Here is an 18,848-nt window from a genome sequence, read left to right as displayed (position 1 = left end):
TCTCTCCTATTTTTATTTCAATAGTTGGGCAACCAGGGTCTTTGAATTTCGGGGCAATCTGTTGTTGAATGAGAGATGAGGCTTGTGCAGCCATAACAGCTTGCCTAGGAATACTTGTTTTTCTTTTGACCGTGGTGAGGTCTTTCAAGAATTTTGTATAGGAGGGAATTTGTCTTATGGCATCGAGAAAAGGTATATTTATTTGAACAGTTTTAAAGACTTCCATGATTTCATCAAAGTTAGATTGTTTCTTGGAGTCCTGAAGTCTACTGGAAAGGGAACCTTGGTTTGTATGTTTCTATGGGTTCTTCCTTTTTTCTGGTTTATCCTGTTCTTGACCCCTCTTCTGAATAGGGTTCTTATCGGATTCAGTTTTATTTTCTTTTTCATGTTCAGGAAGTTGGACTTTATTGTCCACTTGCTTGCCAGACCTTAAAGTGGTAATTGCCTGGACTTCATAGGTCGGATTTCCATTAGAATTGATTTGATACTGACCTATCTGACCTTGATTTTGTTGTCTACTAGGGTTAGGCACTGGTTGACTAGGTAGTTCTCCTTTCTTTCCTATCCCCTAGAGAGTTTGCTATTTGGCTTAGACTAACCTCAAGTTTTGCAATTGCTTGAGCATGGAATTGGTTAGTCTGGGCTTGGGCTGTATTGGTCTGTTGTTGTTGCTTAATAAAATCTTGTTTTGTTTCATCATATTAGCCATCATGGTTCTAATTGTGAAGGTTGCTATGGGATAGGGCATTATAAGGAGGTACAGATGGAACCAATGGCTGGTTCATTTGTGATGGACCTATCCTGGGAAAGTTGTTCTAAAAATCTGGTGGACCACCTTGATGCTGAATAGGTTCATTCTGCTTGTATGAGAAATTTGGGTGGAACCTATTATCAGGGTGGTAAACTGGGCTAAACGAGTTGGGAGTGGGCTTCTTAAAGGCACTATATGAATTTAGAGCATTTGCTTGCTCGGCCTTTATGGTGGGCAGATTAGGGGCAGCACTCCACTAGATGCTCCCGGACTGTTACACAAGACACACAAACTATATGACTCGTGTTCCACTTTCATGATGGGATTTGACTCTTTGTATAAACTCGAACTAGTGGAAACAGTAAAAGCATCAAACTTTTTACTTAAATTGTTCATCCCATTCACTAGTTGGACATAACATTTTGAGTTCTGGGTCTGTTTTCATTCATAATTACCTGGTTTTCTAGACCCGAACTCATCTCTATTTACTTCCTCACCATAGCTACTCCAATTTGGGCGTTCTCGGCTAAGTCAACAAGAAATTCATAGGCTTGATCCGGGGTTTGGTTCATGAACCTACCCTTGTGCATGGACTCAATCATGGTTTCTATGTGCCCGGAGTTAGTCCTTTGTAAAAGAAATGTACTAGATCAGCCTTGTCAAGCCCATGGTGCGGGCACTTGAACTAACAGATCATGGAATCTTTCCCAAAGTTGGGAAAATTCCTCCTCAGATTTTCCTCTAAAAGTTCTGATGGCATCCTTAATTTTTTCAGTTTTTACCATGGGATAGAACTTAGCCATGAACTTCCTAGACAACTGTTCCCATGATGTGATGGAATTTGAAGCAAGGGAATACAGCCATGCAGCAGCACGATCTTCTAAAGTCATGGAAAACAATCTTAATTTAATACCCTCTTCATCTAAGTTTTGATTTCTAAATGTTTGACAGATTGTGAAAAACTTGTTTAGATGAATATAGGGTTGTTCACTCTCGAACCCATAAAACTTGGGGTAACATGTTTATTGTTGCAGCCAGAATTTCAAATTGGGCTGCATTATTTATTGGCAATACTATACATGTAGGTGGACTAGCGGATGCAGGAGCGAATAATTCATTCAGGGTTCTAATATGTTCACCCATTGTAGAGATCGACGGTTGGTTTACAGTTCGCAGGTTATGATAAAAAGTTCTGTCAATCTCAGGATCAAATGGGGTTAACTTATCCCTTAATGACCTTCTACCATGCATACATTTTCCACAACTTAATTAGACTCAATTTTTTTTTTTTTTTAAACGAAATCCTAAAAGATAAGAAGAAGGGCTAGACCAAGATGACCACAATCAACACCACACAATAATTTGACCCTATTAATTTTAGAGCTAAGTGAGGTTTAGTAGCTTCTTAAATCTAGTTGCATAGAGACTTATCAGGTTAAAAAAGTTCCTGAAATTCTCTCTAGATTAGACAGCTCCTAATCTCCCTTTCAGATTAAGCTTGAGCTTACCAGTTAAGTGATCCAGTAACCAGTGACCAGGAAAGTCCCGGGGTGTGCAGTGGTGCCAGAAGAGATACACCGATACCCACAATACCCGTAACAGTTCTCACTGTTGTAAAACTTTCCTAGACATCACCAATTACTGAATCCTCACTGGAGTGGCTTTCAGCCGCTTCTTTCCAAGAGCCTAATTGAGCTCGAAAACCCTAAGGCCAACGTCTAATTTGATTTTAATTTAATTTGGCTTAGGATAAGTATGCAAGGTGGTGATTTTTGGGCTAAGGGCAGGTAATGACTTTCCGACCTTATCTTTTTAATGGGTTTTGCCCTTAATTACTTTATGCAAATGCTTAATACTAAATGCAGCAAATAATCAATATTTTTTTAAAGTTTATGCAATGTCATTAGGTTGTACTGATTAAATGAGCAAGCAAATTTTTTTTTATTTTTTTATTTTTCTTAAATTTTTTTTAATTTATGTTGTTTTTAATTTCCGTTCCTCAGATTCTGTAATCTTTCTTTAATACATTAAAATTTCTTTCATGAAATCGATGTTCTAGTCTTCAATCTCCCTAAGCACTGTTTTCATCCATTTTAATTTTATGCTAGAGCTTTATTTTTCATTAAAAATGCTTTTTGAATCTAAGTACATGTCTTCTAGTTTATTCCAATTAAAAATCATTCTCCGGTAGACTAGAGAATCCATCAACATCCCCGACGTAATGTTTTTCTTTTGTTATTTAAAAATCGCTTTTGAATCCGAGTGAACGTTTTTATTTTTATGCAACTCCAATCGCCTCCCTTTGGATCGACCTCTTACGACCGCTATTTTTCGAGTAGGAAAGGTAAGAGTAGAATTAATTTAACTTTTGTTCGTCGGTTCTAACAACGATCTGTCTAGCATATTTTTAGGTAGACAGGAATCGCACCTTGTGTCGGGCGCCGTTGCCGGGGATCGAACCCCTCGACCCCTGGTGATCAGGAACATGAACCCCATCTTCTCCTTACAATGGTTTACCTCCTCTCAATGATTATGTTATGTCTCTCCTAATATTGGGATGTTTGTGATCCTCAGATACCCCGACTAAGTTCGGGATGCCCCGTGTGTCGACCGTAGAGTCTCAAACTTCCTCGACCTCGGAAAGCGCCACTAGGTCGACGACGAGCCCAAGCTCCCTCGGCCTCATGCACGATTCCCCGACCGAGTTCTGGATGCCCCGAGTGTCGACCGTAGAGTCCCAAACTTCCTCGACCTCGGGAAGCGTCGTAGGTCGACAGAGCGTTCCCAGACCCCTCGACCTGGCGCACGATTTTCCGACTGAGTTCGGGATGTCCCGAGTGTCAACCGTAGAGTTCCAAACTCCCTCGACCTCGGAAAGCGTCGCAGGTCAACAGAGCGTTCCCAGACCCCTCGACCTGGTGCACGATTCTCCGACTGAGTTCGGGATGCCCCGAGTGTCGACCGTAGAGTCCCAAACTCCCTCGACCTCGGAAAGTATCGCAGGTCGACAGAGCGTTCCCAGACCCCTCGACCTGGCGCACGATTCCCCGACTGAGTTCGGGATGCCCCGAGTGTCGACCGTAGAGTCCTAAACTCTCTCGACCTCGGGAAGCGTCGCAGGTCGACAAAGCGTTCCCAGACCCCTCGACCTGGCGCATGATTCTCCGACCGAGTTCGGGATGCCCCGAGTATCGACCGTAGAGTCCCAAACTCCCTCGACCTCGGAAAGCGTCGCAGGTCGACAGAGCGTTCCCAGACCTCTCGACCTGGCGCACGATTTCCCGACCGAGTTCGGAATGCCCCGAGTGTCGACCGTAGAGTCCCAAACTCCCTCAACCTCGGGAAGCGTCGCAGGTCGACAGAGCGTTCCAAGACCCCTCGACCTGGCGCACGATTTTCCGACTGAGTTCGGGATGCCCCGAGTGTCAACCGTAGAGTCCCAAACTCCCTCAACCTCGGAAAGCGTCGCAGGTCGACAGAGCGTTCCCAGACCCCTCGACCTGGCGCACGATTCCTCGACTAAGGTCGGGATGCCCCGTGTGTCGACCGTAGAATCCCAAACTTTCTCGACCTCGGAAAGCATCGCGGGTCGATAGTGCGGTCCCAGACCCCTCGATCTCGTGTATGATCCCTCAACTAAGTTTGAGATGCCCCGAGTGTCGACCGTAGAGATCCAAACTCCCTCGACCTCGGGAAGCGACGCCAAGTTGATAGCGAGCCCAAGCTCCCTCGACCTCGCGCTCGATACCTCGACCAAGGTCGGGATGCCCCGTGTGTCGACCGTAGAATTCCAAACTCCCTCGACCTCGGAAAGTACCGCCAGGCCGACGGTGAGCTCACGCCCTCTTAACCTAAGGAGACCGGGGGCAGTGCCTTGATGGTCCTCCGGGACATTCGACAGCAACAACGGAACAACGTTCGCGAAAACCTTCGACAACAGCAATATCTCCTAGTTCGATTGATATCCCTGAAATAGACCCAAAGATGAAGGGTGACTCCGAAGGCCGGCCAGGAAACAAAGCGATCTACTCCACTACGAAGCGCTCGATCTTGGAGGTGCAAGAGGTACATCCCACTTGACACCCGCCTTGTTATATTCATCTACCTATGTATTGCCAGCGAAATCCCGATTGAGATCGGGACCTCATCCCGGCCAAGGCCGGGTCGCCCCTGCGAGTTGATCCAAGACCGAGGTCCCACCGACCTCATGCACGCTTCCTCTACCGGTGACCCCCATGACAATTCATATAAACCTTTCTGCATAAGGGCTCAACTCAACCCCCATACGTTGAGACATCGACCACGGACGTGCTGGTCAAGCTCGAGAGGGCCTAGGCACTCTCTATAGGTTCCGACTTCGCTCGCCAGAACCTCGGCAGAGCCCGAGGGCAACAACCACGAAAGCCCCGATGACAGTTCGACTATTGGCTCACGATCCCCTTTTTGGGATCAACCCTAACATTTTTATGGGCTTATGCTCGAAAAAGCCGAACTCAAGAGCTCGGCCAAGTACCCTAGTAGTGACCCATGCAGGGTCCAACAATACCCCTTTTGGGGGTCCGAGGCCCGAGCCTGGTGCCTTAGAAATTCAGAAACCAAACCCGGCGACCCCTGCGAGCTTCAAATCCGAGCTCCAAGACTTGGTGAATCTTCCTAGAGTCCGAGCTCAGAGTTCCCCTAATCAGCGTAATCGAAACTTGAACACTTAAACGAGTTAGAGGAAAGAAAAGCAAAACACATAGCTAAGAAACATGTTTTCATTGATAAGCAGCCCAAAGGCTAGGATACAAAAACTGAGGGTCGGTAAAACAATAAGTTGAAGTATCGGCCTCGCTTACAACTGAAGAAAATAAAAGGGAAAAATAAGCGCAGAATGGCGAAAGAAAATTTTTCCATTAGTAAAGTGCCGGAAGGCTGAAGTATAAAATTGGAGGTCGGCCATCCAACAAATTTGGAGGCCGACCTCATTTACAATAAAAGGGAAAAAGAATCTAAGTCCTAAGGGGCGGCAGTCACGCCGGCGTCATTCTCGGGGTCATCTATGGCGATGACCTGGGGGCTTTCAGCGGACACGGGCTCGGGGTCTGCTGCGGGGACCTCGGTGGGCACCTCGGGAGCGTCCTCGGTGATTTCGCTCACCGCCGGTGCGGCTGCGTCCGCCTCAGCCTCGGCAGACTCCTCCTCGGACGCAAGGGCTGCAGGAACATCGTCGTCGGAGTCGGCGCTCAATTCCATCCTCGGACGGACCGTTGAGAGATCGAACTGGGGACAGAACCGAGCTATTTGCCTCCGAAAATTGTCGAAGCCGCGGAGAAACCCATCCACGGTCTCCTCCTCCAGCATGTCGCGGAATTCTTCCGAATCTTTGAAGAATTCCACGGCATGCTCGGCTCGTTCGAGCGCCCTTCTCTCCCGGGCCTCGAGTTGCTCGATCTTCAACCGCAAGACCCCGCCTTCGTATTTCAGGCCCGCAGCTTCAGATCGGACCTCCATCAGACGCGCCTCCGAAGCGCGCAGGGCCGACTTGGTCAAGGAGTGAGCGGCCCTCTCCTCCTCGAGTTCCTCGACGATGGCCAGTCGCCCGGCCTCGTTGCCTCCCTCCGCGCTTCGGCCTCCGTTAGCGCGGCCTCCAGCTCGGCGACCCTCTTCTTGACCGGCTCCAATTGCCGGCTGAGTCGCCGAGTCTCTTCTTGACATCCTTGGGCGATGAATATCAGGGTGTCGACCTCGTGAACATGCTGCAGGAAAAAAGAGAGAAAGCAATTATAAGTAAAAAACATATATATATATGTACACTAGTAGCCGAAGGAAGATTAAGAGAATGGCTAACCCGAACAGTATTGCAATAGGTACTGTCGACAATTTCTTCCAGCGACGAGTTCCGGAACTCGGCCCGGTTCGCTGGAAGCATGGCGCGCCGAAACACCGCACGCGCGACATTAGCATCATGGAAGGCCGAGCTCCCCTCAAGGAGTGGGGATCCTGGCTCGGCCGATTCCCCCCTTGGGCCCCTCGAAGAGCTCGGCTCGCCCGAACTTTGGGCCTGGGGGCGAGCGGCATTCGGGACCTCGGGGCCCCTGCTCGGCTCGGGCTCCGAGCGCCGCAGCTGGATGATCGTCGGCCCCTCCCGCTGCGAGACGGGGGCAGGACAGGATGGGGCCGCCAAGCCCACGTCCCCGGCGGCCGACGCTCGCTCTCGAGCGGCTGCCGAGGTCCCCGCCTCCGGGCCTCTCATCCCGGCCGAGGTAGAAGTGGCGGCCGACTTCGACTTCTTCCGAGGCTGGGGAATAGCCCCGCTGGCCTCGGCCTCTCGCCTCTTCAATCAAGAAAAGAGGGACGTATTGCTGGTCGGCATATGAGGAATATCTGAAAGAAATTCTTCTAAGTGTTAGACCAACATAAAAAAAACGAGAAAGAGAAACAAATAAGGCGAAGACAAAACAATACGACTGCTCTTACCCTCGGGACGCGCCGAACTCAGGCCAACGCTCGCCAAGGCATCCTCGCTTAGGAGGTCGGTCAGGTTGAAACCCTTCCCGAGGCCCCGCAGAGCGTCAAGGACCCTCTGATCGCTCGCCGAGGGCTCGGAGAGCCTGTTAAGGGCCTTCAGCCGGGGGTGCCCCCACCTCGGGTTAAATCCCCATGGCGCCTCAGATGCGAGAAAGAAAACTTTTTCCTTCCATTCATGGATAGAGGAAGGGGCACCTCGGAAAAGTGACATACCGCCCCGAAAGGCGAAATATAGCCACTCTCCATCCGCCGGGTTTGTGTTTAGCAAGAAACACCGGCGGAAAACGCTCACCGAGGTCGGAATCCCATGCGCAAGGCAAAGGGACAAAAATCCGACTATGGTCCTCCATGAGTTCGGAGGGAGCTGCGCTGGGACGAGTTGGTACTCCACCAGCAAGCTGATTACGAACTCATGGAGGGGGAACCGCAAGCCGCCCCAGAGCGACTCGCGATAAATCCCAATCCGACCTGGGGGCGGCCGCGTCACCCTGTCCTCTCGCCCCGCAGTTTCGAGACGAAACCCGGGCCGAAAAAAGAACCGGGAGCGGATTAACTTCAGCTCCTCCCCCGACAAATTAGATCCAGCTTCATCCGGACCAAGACCCATTTTGGAAGAAAGAGAAATGACCAAAAGATGGAGAAGACGGGAAAAAAAGAAAAAAAAGGAGGACCCCTTGGCTAACACAAGGAGGAAACCTACGGAGGAATCGCCGGAAATCGCTCCGAACACCGCCGGGAAGGTTCTGTTGTGACTGAGAAAGAAGACGAGGATAGAAACGGCGGAAAAGAGAAGGCGACTAAGCAAGACTTCTCTTAGGGCCAGATTGAGGGGTTTATATAGACCTCTTTAACGGCCCGGATCGACAAGGCTGGTTTCCACCCCCCGTCCAGATCGCGCCACGTGTCGGCCTCGGAAGCCGAAGCACCGCTTTTATTTTGGACTGATGCCTCGAGTATAGAACCAAGGCGCCGTCCCATCGGATCTTGCAGCCTCATCATGGACCCAATACGCCGGGTCGCCTCAAAAGGCGAGCAAATGCCGCCTCCACTCCCCTTATTAAAGGAGCCCTGGGACGCGCGGAGCGCCGACATAGTTTTAGCCTCCCGAGTCCCCATTCAGTCGATACGAGACTAAGTGCGTCCGACCTCGAGCAACTGGCCTAATCCCGGACTACCGACTCGGCTTTAAACCCCGAACAGCTAATCCGACGCCCGACCTCGAGGCGTTCGACTCAATAAACATCCTCCCTCCAGACCACACCACGTGTCCGCCTCGAGGATCGAAACGGTGTACTTATTCAGGAAGGGCACCTCGACTACGGAATCGAGGCGCCGCCCCACCAGGTCCTGGGACCCCATCATGAGCTCGCCATACGAGACGGCAACGAAGGGTCAAGAGGCACAACCCCCCACCTCCCTTCCGTTATAAACGCTTCGGGATGCATGAGGGCACCAACATAGTTCAACTCTCCTCGATCCCCACCACCATAATAAAGACTACTACTTCCCACGTCCGAGCTCGCAAGCGGCCCAAACTCGGAAGTCGGGGGTAGTGTTGGGGGAATGCAGGTTCCCTCGAGTACATGAGAACCTCGCTGGCATGGGACCGGATGACGGCCGACCTCGGGCGGCCGAACTTGATGCCCGACTCAAGAGCGCCCGACCCCGAGAGTCGGACTCCACCAACTGTCCACTATGGGAACTTTCCCCTACGGACCAACGCAGGATCACACCTTAGGTGGCTTGCTCCACGATTAATACGCCCGACCTGGTGCTCCACCAAGCGTCTAGCTTCAGGGCTCTTGACCTCGAAAGTCCGACCTCGCCGCCCACCTACCGCGGTTGCATCCTTCTGAGGTCCGGTCAGGGGTCATACCCTGCCACCGCCTCCAGCATTTAATGCGCATGATCTCTGCAAACCCCCGACTCACTCAACAATTAATGCATATCTCCGACTCACTCAACAATTAATGTGCATCTCCGGCTCACTCAACAATTAATGCGCGTGGCTTCTATTATCTACGGATCTTCAGTCCTCCACGGTAAATCAGCTCGACAGCGTTCGGTCGGCCATGACAACTCTCTGATTCCGGCCTCACCTCCGACATCGAGGCATTAATTCACCTGACCGTGCACCAACTCGAGCGACGTGCTAAGTCGTACGGCCACCTCGCCCCATCACATCACAGGTAATCCGACCCTCCTATAAAAAGGAACTCCTCCTTCTCAGTGGGGGGTTGGACTCAGAAAAAACTGAGCTGAACACATCTACCTTCTCTCCTTCTCCAAATTTAAGCCCCCCCTCTGACTTAAGCATCGGAGGGCCGGCGTCGGAAATCCCGGCCACCGGCTTTTTGCAGGTCCCCCCGCGGAGGACGCCGCTCGCCAACGGATCGCCGCCCGCCGGTGTTCGCCGAAGCTCCTCCTCCTCAGCCGACGGCCGCCTCCAGGTACAATTTTCAGCAACAGTTTGATCTTTGATCTTTGATCTTTGATGATGTTAATTCTAGGCTTCATAGATTTAACCATCATTGGTACCAAGACCATCTCCAATGAGAAAGCAACCGTACCGCTGCTTCTGTGTGATCCGATGTGAACATCTTCACTACTTTGTCCCAGAATTGCAGTGGAACACAAGGAAGGTAGCAAATTGAACTCCGAAGGAACAAAGAAGTGCCAAATAGAAGTAGCTGGAGCAGTAAATTTTCCTGGTCCTAGATCAAAAGTTGAGGACCCGAAGGCCGAAGGCAAAAAATCTGAGGTGGGATCAGTGGTGGAACTCGGCCAGAATTCGATAAAAGAATCAAAGGAAAGGATCGAGAAGTGGATCCACAGCTAGCTACTGTTGAAGGTTCAGCAATGAGAGGGCTGGTGGAGTATAAGGAAGCAGAGGGAAGAACAGTGGAGGGTGGAAGAACCAGTTTGGATGTCCATCGTCAGGAATATCCAGCTGCCAATTGCTTGCAAACGAGGCGACAGGCGAAGGAGAACAGCAACTTTCCGGCCACCTATCCTCCATCAGAGGTTCTAAACTCCAAGGCAAATGGAGAGATGGAAGCTAATCCAAAGCTTGTAGCTGCCTCTTTAACAGATATCTTCGGCGAGCTTCCTGCTATAGGCTATAACAGCTGTGATGATCCAAGAAGTAGTCTAGTTGTGATTAACTCTGGCCAAATTCCAGCATCTGGTTATCGAATGGTTCCAGGATCTCAATCCTTGTATCAGAGAGATGGCAAGGATCCAAACCTATCCAAACCATGCAGTGTGGATTCTAGGATGGGAATCTTTGGCGAGCTTCCTGCAAGAGGCCATCAATCACCTCCATTATCAGGAACTCCAAGGTTTGATGACCAAAAAGTTAATCCAGACGCTGCAGTTATGAGGAATGAACTCTCCGGTGAGGCTCCAGCTACTGCCCGTCGGATATCGTTCGAAACTGCGGGCTCTGATGATCTATGTGATCTTGAAGGGACGGGAGAAGAGATGAGCCTAGATCAGCACGAGATTACGAACCAAGACAGATTCCTCACGTCCACAAGCTGCTGCAGAAACTTCATGGGCCGTGGCAAAGCTCTCCGGCGAGATTCCGGCCACTCATGGCTGCTGCGATGATGTTACTGGCAAGATTTTGGCAGGCAGAAATCCGGCGGGGTCTGAGACCATCCCTGACACCACTGAAGATCCAATTGGAGACCAGCAAGGTGGGGTGCAGATCTCTGATGGAATTGGATCTCCAGCAGACTTCATAGCCGAGCTCCGAGATCGGATCGGTGAGCAGCTTGTTCCACTGCTGGACCCTTGGGTGCAGAGCCTACATGACACCGGATCTCCGGCCGATATCTCTGTCGAGGTTGAAGACTCCACCGAATCCCGGGCTGAGAGCAGAGATATGATCATAGGCCAAAACGTTTCACTGCCGGACCGGAGCCTGAACACATCAGTTGCCACTATATCTCCGCCCATGATCCCGACCGAAGAACCACAAGAAACTAACTCTGCTGCCGGAGGCATGGTGTCGTCATTGGATTCTGGCGACATATTGGAAAATTAGAATGAGAAATTTTACGAGACAGATAAGAAGGGGAACATGCTGGTTGAAAAATTACATTTTTTGGTGTATGCATAATAACATTACAATGAAGATTTCAAGGATGAGCCATGGCACAGAAAATATTGAGATATAGCTACATCAACATCCAAAAGAAAGGGACAAGTATCTGCAGCCTAATCATTCAAGGAGGGAGGTACATGAATAAGCTGTCCCATTTCTCTTTGAAAGATGGTCATAGAAAGCACAAATAATGAAAACCTATGCTTGAAGCAGGGTCTCTGATGTTGGATATGAAAAAAAATACCAGATGCCAAGACTTAGGGTGGCTCAATGACCAAAATCTGCAATCTTTTAACCGTATCTGTGTTAGGACTATTCGTTACATGACATAATGGAAGCTCCTGTCTAAATTAGAACCAGAGAACCTCAAACACTACATGAATCATGGCAAGGTACATACAGTTTAACAGACAGCAATGTGTACAAGGTTTATGGTACATATAAGATATTGTACTCATAAGAGATGAAGGCCAGTTCTCAGGCACCATTTGGTGCTAGCGCCTCAAACGCAGGTCATCTCTGCTTATAATGTTAGATATGCAAACAACATAACCAGAGCTTTTCTTGCAAATCTAGTCAGCTATAGAGAAGGAGAAACAGCAACAGTAAGGAATATTAAACTGACCAACTCTCTAGAGTTTCCTCTAAAATACACAAGACTAATCTAGAATTTCCTCTAAAAAACACAAGACCAACAGGAAATAAAATCAGATGCAACAGTGCTCACATCAGCATCGACGGGGACCAAGATACATGATTTCTCACCAAGTTCCCAGTTAGCATCAAAAGGAAGACATGAAGAACTAAAACACTGTGTATTTCATGAAAAAGAGAAATTTCAGATATACGAACTAGTCTTTAGATTTAATTTGATACTAAAATCAAGGCAATCAAAAGTCTATACAACAAATATGCTCTGACTGTCACAAAACAAGTTTATGAAAGGTCTCATAATTTATAGGACACAAAGATACCATGAATATAATGCAGTTAAATAAGATCTGGAAATAATATAACCAATCAAAGCAAAATAACACGAACCTAATTCTGACTACAGCAACTTAATTAGTTTCCACATTCAGCCATCTGAACCACAGGTGCTGCTATGTTGTAGAACTAGAAATTCTAGCCACTAGACTAGCATCGTACTCAATACTACTTGCATGTTCAGAAGGAGATATGTACCGATCCTAGTGAGAAATCTGATCAACCTTACTGAGATGGACTGAAGGGGCCAATCGTCAAACATCTAACGAGCTCTGGTGGAATGGGCATGTCATTAGACGATTGGCTTGTGAAGGCTGACACCTATGACAGCAGCCACTACACAGCAAGGTGGTTCTCTTTCCATCAATCTAAGACAAGCCAACAAGCTTTTATGCAGCACCATGCAGTTTATTGCAAAAAGCAAATCAACAAACAGCTGGTAGATGCAATTGCAACAGAGAGGATATGGCTTTGTAGGGAAGAAGGATGGCTGGCCTTTATCAAGCAGACCATGCCTAAACTAGTGGATCTCAAGTTCCAAAAAATAGGAAAGACAAGTTGGAGATGAACCTTAGTAATGGTAACCAAAGGAGAGCAATAACAAACTCCACAGGCGCACTCCAATTGGAAGAAGGAAGCACAAGGATGTAAGGTTGCAAACCCGTAGGATTGGATGGGGGATGAGCACAACCCAAATCCAATTCATTTTAAAATCAGGTCAAATGATCAAATCTATAATCCAATTCCTTCATGTTGGATCGAATTAGGTATATAATATTACTTTTGCCGAGCCACTAGATTAATCAAATCAAATCAAAAATAATTTAAATACAAACTACAACATGCATATATAAATTGATTATCTAATTATGTCATAATAATAAAATAATAAAATGCAACATGTAGATATTATTAAAAAAAAAATTATACAAAATTTGATTCATAATTATATATAGTTACAGCTAGCAAGACAAACTATTGGCCAAGTATGTTGGAAAAAAAAATTATTTATATTTAAGAAGGTAACTTAGGATTTGTTCGAACTACTTTGTCGGATCAGGAATATATTTATTGCAAATCTAATCTACCGTTGGAACAAGTCACGTTTTTCGAATCCAAGCTTAATAAAAATAGCCTTGGTTTAGGTTAGACCTTGGTTCGAGCCCATACTTACTTTAATCGAGTCGATTGGTGATCAGGAAGGCTCAAGGCCTAGGTCAGCAACCCTTGCTGTACTCCAATGGAGCTACCATCTTCCCAAGTGGGAGAGTGGCCATCATATTTAGGTTGGACCAGATTAATTTTCAAATCGGTTCCAAATTAGATTTGGGGCCAATCAAATCCACATTGTAGTCCTATAAGGATGCCAATACCAATGTTGAGATCTAATTTGGAACCAATCAAATCCACATTGCAGCCCTACAAGGATGCCAATACCAATGTTGAGAATCATTGCGCACCAACTATGACTTTCGTATGATGATAGATTCAAGTGAGAGGGACAAGAGAAGTCAGTACTCAAAAATATGCAACACTCATTAAGCTATAGCTCAAGATAGATGTAACACTCAAATAATGTGGTCACCACCATGGCGAGAATACCACCAATTATATCAAATAATGTGCTAAACTACAAAGTACAAATATACACTATATGCATAGTGAATATACGGACATTTATGGTATAAGAAGTTTAATTTTTTTTACTTTGAACTTGTGAAATTTTGATAGTGCTCCCCCAAGGGGAAACTCCTAGGTTCGCCAATCATAGCTGAAAAACAATACTGAAGAATATCATGCATCTCTTTTATTTATAATATGCGTTTGTGAGGTATTACTTTCTTCTCACATCTTCCTAGAACCCTCCAAGGATCTGTGTGATGGCATTTCATCACCTTCATAAGGATCAAATTATCTGAAGCTTCTAAGCTGAAACTACTTGTTCGATTCGATCAATCTCTAGGACCTGCCATCCCGGGCCATGAGATTGCTCTAAAAGAGTGCTCTATGGTACTTGACAAAATGCCGCCATCGAGATGAAACAAGTCATCAGATCACATATTGCACCGGCATTAGGCTATGATCAGTTCAATCAAGCAGGTATACTGGCATCTTGAGGGGATGCTAGGTTTTGGCATCTGTCTGCTTCCTAAAACATTGCCATGGAGTTTCTGGCTTATGTTTACAATTTGGTGTAGCATGCATCCTTTCTAAGCAAGTTACTGCTAGAGTGCAAATAATCGATCAAAAGATTCAGACTTCAGGCACCTTTCAATCCATGGACATGACAAGGGAGGGTTTCAGAAGTCAGAGGTTTCTTCTTCAAAGTTTCATAAGCCCAGTAATGAAGGTAGCAGTCATCAACACCTGCAGTCATGTGGCTTCTTCCAAGATTGGCCTTCAGGAACTTCATGCTGTTGCAACTTAGTTGCTCAGCTTTGTGCCTGAAGCCCCTCATGAATCTACTTGTAAAATCTTTAGGAAGCAATCATCAGTTCAGCTCCAGATCATGAAAGTTGTTGTTACTCGTTATACAGCAGCTCCATCTTTCATTTTGCATGCATTCGAACGGTTTGAACACCTTGGTGTTGCCAAGATCACTAATCTCTTATTTTACCTGTGTTCCAGTAATTTCAAATCTTTGAGAAGTGCACTTTAATTAGGAAAGCAGACAGAGTGAATGAAATATTGAGAGGTTGATAGCCGAATTCACAAGTTAGATAGCCGGATTGGAAATGCTTATAAGAGAAAAGTGACTTCAGTCTATCTGCAAAATAAGTGGTTTTGGTGTTGGATATGGAAGAATGCAGATAGGAGACTCAGGTTGCATGCAACAGCCATGGAATAATTGGTTCACTGACCAAATCATGGTCTGCAATCTTTAGAGCATAATTTATCTTCATGCATTTAGTTGTTAAGCAGAATAAGGACTGTTCCGGTTTGAACCGAGAAACATCCGAAAGATTTAGGCCAACTCAGGCAGCAAAAAGTGATATGATACAAGCTCCAATTTCAACAAACCCCGGCAAACAACATGTCACAAGCTAAGATCTCACCCAAAAAGATTAGCCGGAAGGTATTTTTTTTAGATTTTTTAGTCATGTATAAGTACCCAAGATTTTCTCGACAAATAATCGATGTGCGACTAAACATGAACCCGCATGGATTCTCACATACTCCTCCCGTCCAAGTCCTAATATTTTCGTCAGGTTAAGAGTTCAAATCCATTAATATCTAATCATAAGCACCATGATCGGCCCATGATCAGCCTCCATAAATCGTGTGGGCATGTGTTTAGTCTCATATCAATTATTCACCGAGTTCACTTTAATATCTTTTGTTACAATTTAGGACTTCATCCAAAAAGACTAGCTGGAAGGTATTATTTAGGTTCATCGATCCTACCCAAGATCTACCAAGCAAATAAGTGATGTAGGACTGAATACATGCTTGCACGAATCCTCACACACTCCCTCCATTTAAGCCTTGACGTCCTCGTTAGGCTAAGAGTCTAAATCCATTCAAATCTAATCACAAGCATTACAATCGGTTTGTGGACAGAGCCCATGCTGCAGTGTCTCCTAATCTACATCCCCTAGTCCACATAGGTCATGGTCCGAGTCTGCTTTAATACTATGTATAACAATCCAGGATTTCATCCAAAATGGCTAGCCGAAAGGCTGGATGTCTTCTTATAAGCAAATAATAGAAGTAGAATTTTTCTTCAGGAACATGTCCAACTATAAATAATAAGAGGGGAAAACAAGAAGAAAAAGGAAAACGAGAAGCAAATACCAGGAACAGGAAACTGACCTACTCTATCAAATTCGTCTAAAGTACACTCAGATCACAAGGGGTAAACTCAGATGCAGCAATGCTCACACCAGTGTCGACGATGCTATAACAGACTTCTCATAAAGTTCACAACCAGCTCAAAAGGAAGACATGCATAACAATGAGATAGACAAAAAGCAGAGACATAATATTTAAATCCCTAAATCATTTTATACTCTGGCAAATAAGAGCATTTTCAGACATGTCTAGGAATGCAGGATTTCCAAAAGTCTATCCAGTATAGATGCTCTGACTTAATGTAACAAAAGCAAAATTACAAAAGAAAAGAACTAAAAGGATCCAAAACCAATGATCTAAAATCTTTGTACGAATATAATGCAGTATATAAGGTCCAGAAACATCATAACTAATCAAAAAGCAAAATACCAACAAGTTGATCTAAACTTTCTTAGCAAATCCACTTCATTTATTATTTCTAGTTCAGCCTTCTCCTCCTGTGTGAATGTGAAGCTTCTCCATCCGCATCCAAGGAACCAGAATTGCTGCTCCTTCCTCTTCTTCTAAGGGATCTAGATGATCCTGCTCTGTTTGGTTCTGCAGAGATGTCAGTAGCAGCAATATCTCCTGGTATTACAGCTGGTGTGCTTGAAGCTGATGCCTGCTCTGCAGTTGGCCTCCGATGGTTTACAGCCGGGATTGCGCCGCGAACAGCAAACCTCCGCCTAGCACGCCACCTACTAGTGCTCGCATGTCCCTGAGGAGGCTGCCGCGAAACATCGATGCCATCAGTTTGAGGGTTTGGTTCAGTAATAGCAGGCAAATCAATGCCCGTGATGTTAGACCCGCTCCCCTCTTCCCTTTGCATTCTCCATTGCATCAGCCTGCTTATGAATGCACGATCAGAAGCATTGAATCGAAGCTGCAAGCTTGGGCCTGGATCTTCTCCGAATGAAACAGCAGCGCGCGCCTCTTCATCTATATGCCTCCATGCGGTGGCACTTTCTCCCAGTGCCAAAATCCCACCCGAAGATCTCTGCAGTTCCTGCCTCAAGCTCTCAGTCCTGTGCGCCCGGGGTCGAGGCGGAATTTTCAGTCCCGAGTTCCTGTCTTCTCCAGATACCTCCTTGGCAGTAGTATCTGAACCTCCCCTCCCATATATAGGCGTTAGGTTGGACTCGCGCACCTCTCCCTTGCACACAGGGCATTCAGGAAAGACAGGATTGACATGAAGCCATTGATACAAACACGGCCAGCAGAAGAGATGACCGCAGGGAGTGACAACCGGTTCCTTGGCCATATCAAAGCAAATATTGCACTCGAAGCTAGCAGCGCCTTCGTCTTCCTTTCCCTTTTCCAAACCCTCCGTGCCCTTGCCCTCGGCATGGGGCTTATCCTTCTTAGAAGCCTCTAAGGTTCTCTGAGACTGCATTATGTCGTGCATCAGCTGGTCGGGACTGGTCTGGGAGTCGGACCTTTCGCCATCTGACATCCCGGACCTTCGAGGCCGTAGCCGATTGTTCGATTCGATCAATCTCTGGAAACGGAGCTCTTGACATTCAAGGTGCTCGTGCCGCGAACCGGCCCGATCGCCCCGGGACATAAGCTCGCTCATGCGAACAGTTGAGCATGGGTTGACGGAGGTTGCTGCTTCGTCGTGCAGCTGCGGAATTCGTCCGGCAGGAGGATGCCGGGCCGATGGTCGATCCGGCCCGGCCGAAGCAGGAGCATAGGGAGCAGAATTTGGAGCATGAGTCTCCAGTTCCACCAGTCGAGCAGGAATGCAGGGCTCCAAAGGAGGGCTATCATCGGCAGCATGAAGGGGATCGACCGGAAGCGATTCAGGAGCATGCAAGGCATTCGATGGGGAGTAGATTGGCCGCTCGAAACGACGCGACATGGGGGCAAGAGAACGGCTTTCCCGAGAAGGCGAGGGCGACCAAGGCAGCGAGCTGAGTGTGAGCTCCAAACCGAGGGGTAGCTCCAAGCCGAGGTCTGGATTTCGAGGGCGGGGCAAAGGAGGGAGGCCGACGTAGAGATTCAAATCCATCCTATTCTCATCGTCCGCCATTACTTCGAGCAAAAATCCCAACTTTTGTCCTCCCACCCTCTCAAAGACCTCTCTTTTTAACTTTTGCGACGCGATCGACTGCCAAAAGAGAGATCTGGGTTAGGGTTTGTACACTGGAAGTGAAGAGAAAATCCCTAAAAAAAGGCACAGGGGAACCCAAATCGATCGGAGAAGTATGGGAGAAGAAGCGAGAGGAAAGAGATTCAGCAAGAGGAAGGGATTGATCGGAGGATCTTGGGTGATCGTACCTGAATCGGGGCTACGGCGATGGCCTCTTCCTCTATGCTTTCCCGGTTCTCCCACAAAGCCCAGAGGGAGGACTTTTCCGTGTCTTCATTGGACCCGGAGAGAGAGCTGAGCTTGGGGCCTGAGATTGGGTACAAGGATCAGACGGATGCGATTGCTGCTATGATGTAGCATTGATGGAGATGGATGGTTCAGATGGGCACCTGCTATGTTTGCTTTTTTTAGTAAATTATCTATGAGTTTTTTCTTTTTTGGTAAAGTAGCCATGATTTCTTTTGGTAAATGAGCTGTGTTTTTTTGGTGAATTAGCTCTGAGTTTTTGAAGCAAATTTTCAGTTTGGATGCTTATTGCTTTCCAAGCGAGGGCTGTTATGGGA

The 18,848-nt window shown here is 47.1% G+C and overlaps 1 protein-coding gene and 1 non-coding gene across 2 annotated transcripts; one reads left to right on the top strand and one right to left on the bottom strand.

Moving 5' to 3' along the window:
- The first annotated feature begins 13,528 nt into the window (after positions 1 to 13,528).
- LOC113461535 lies at positions 13,529 to 13,682 on the top strand. The gene has a single exon (XR_003383808.1). It is a non-coding gene; the product is annotated as a U1 spliceosomal RNA (small nuclear RNA).
- A 2,660-nt stretch (positions 13,683 to 16,342) lies between these two features.
- LOC103698592 lies at positions 16,343 to 18,589 on the bottom strand. Its single transcript, XM_008780626.2, has 2 exons — positions 18,474 to 18,589; positions 16,343 to 18,303 (listed from the first exon to the last, which is right to left on the bottom strand). Exon 2 carries the CDS (start codon positions 18,223 to 18,225, stop codon positions 16,633 to 16,635), a length of 1,593 nt encoding a protein of 530 aa, XP_008778848.1. The 5' UTR covers positions 18,226 to 18,303; positions 18,474 to 18,589; the 3' UTR covers positions 16,343 to 16,632.
- Between the last annotated feature and the right edge of the window lie 259 nt (positions 18,590 to 18,848).

The sequence above is a fragment of the Phoenix dactylifera genome, unplaced genomic scaffold (assembly GCF_009389715.1).
Source record: "Phoenix dactylifera cultivar Barhee BC4 unplaced genomic scaffold, palm_55x_up_171113_PBpolish2nd_filt_p 000125F, whole genome shotgun sequence".
Taxonomy (NCBI): Eukaryota; Viridiplantae; Streptophyta; class Magnoliopsida; order Arecales; family Arecaceae; genus Phoenix; species Phoenix dactylifera.
The sequence above is the reverse complement of the archived record's forward strand: the minus strand, read 5'-3'. Positions and strand labels throughout refer to the sequence as shown.

Excerpts from the sequence above, each read along its gene's own strand:
- LOC103698592 (XM_008780626.2), bottom strand. The coding sequence starts at position 18,225 with ATGGCGGACGATGAGAATAGGATGGATTTGAATCTCTACGTCGGCCTC.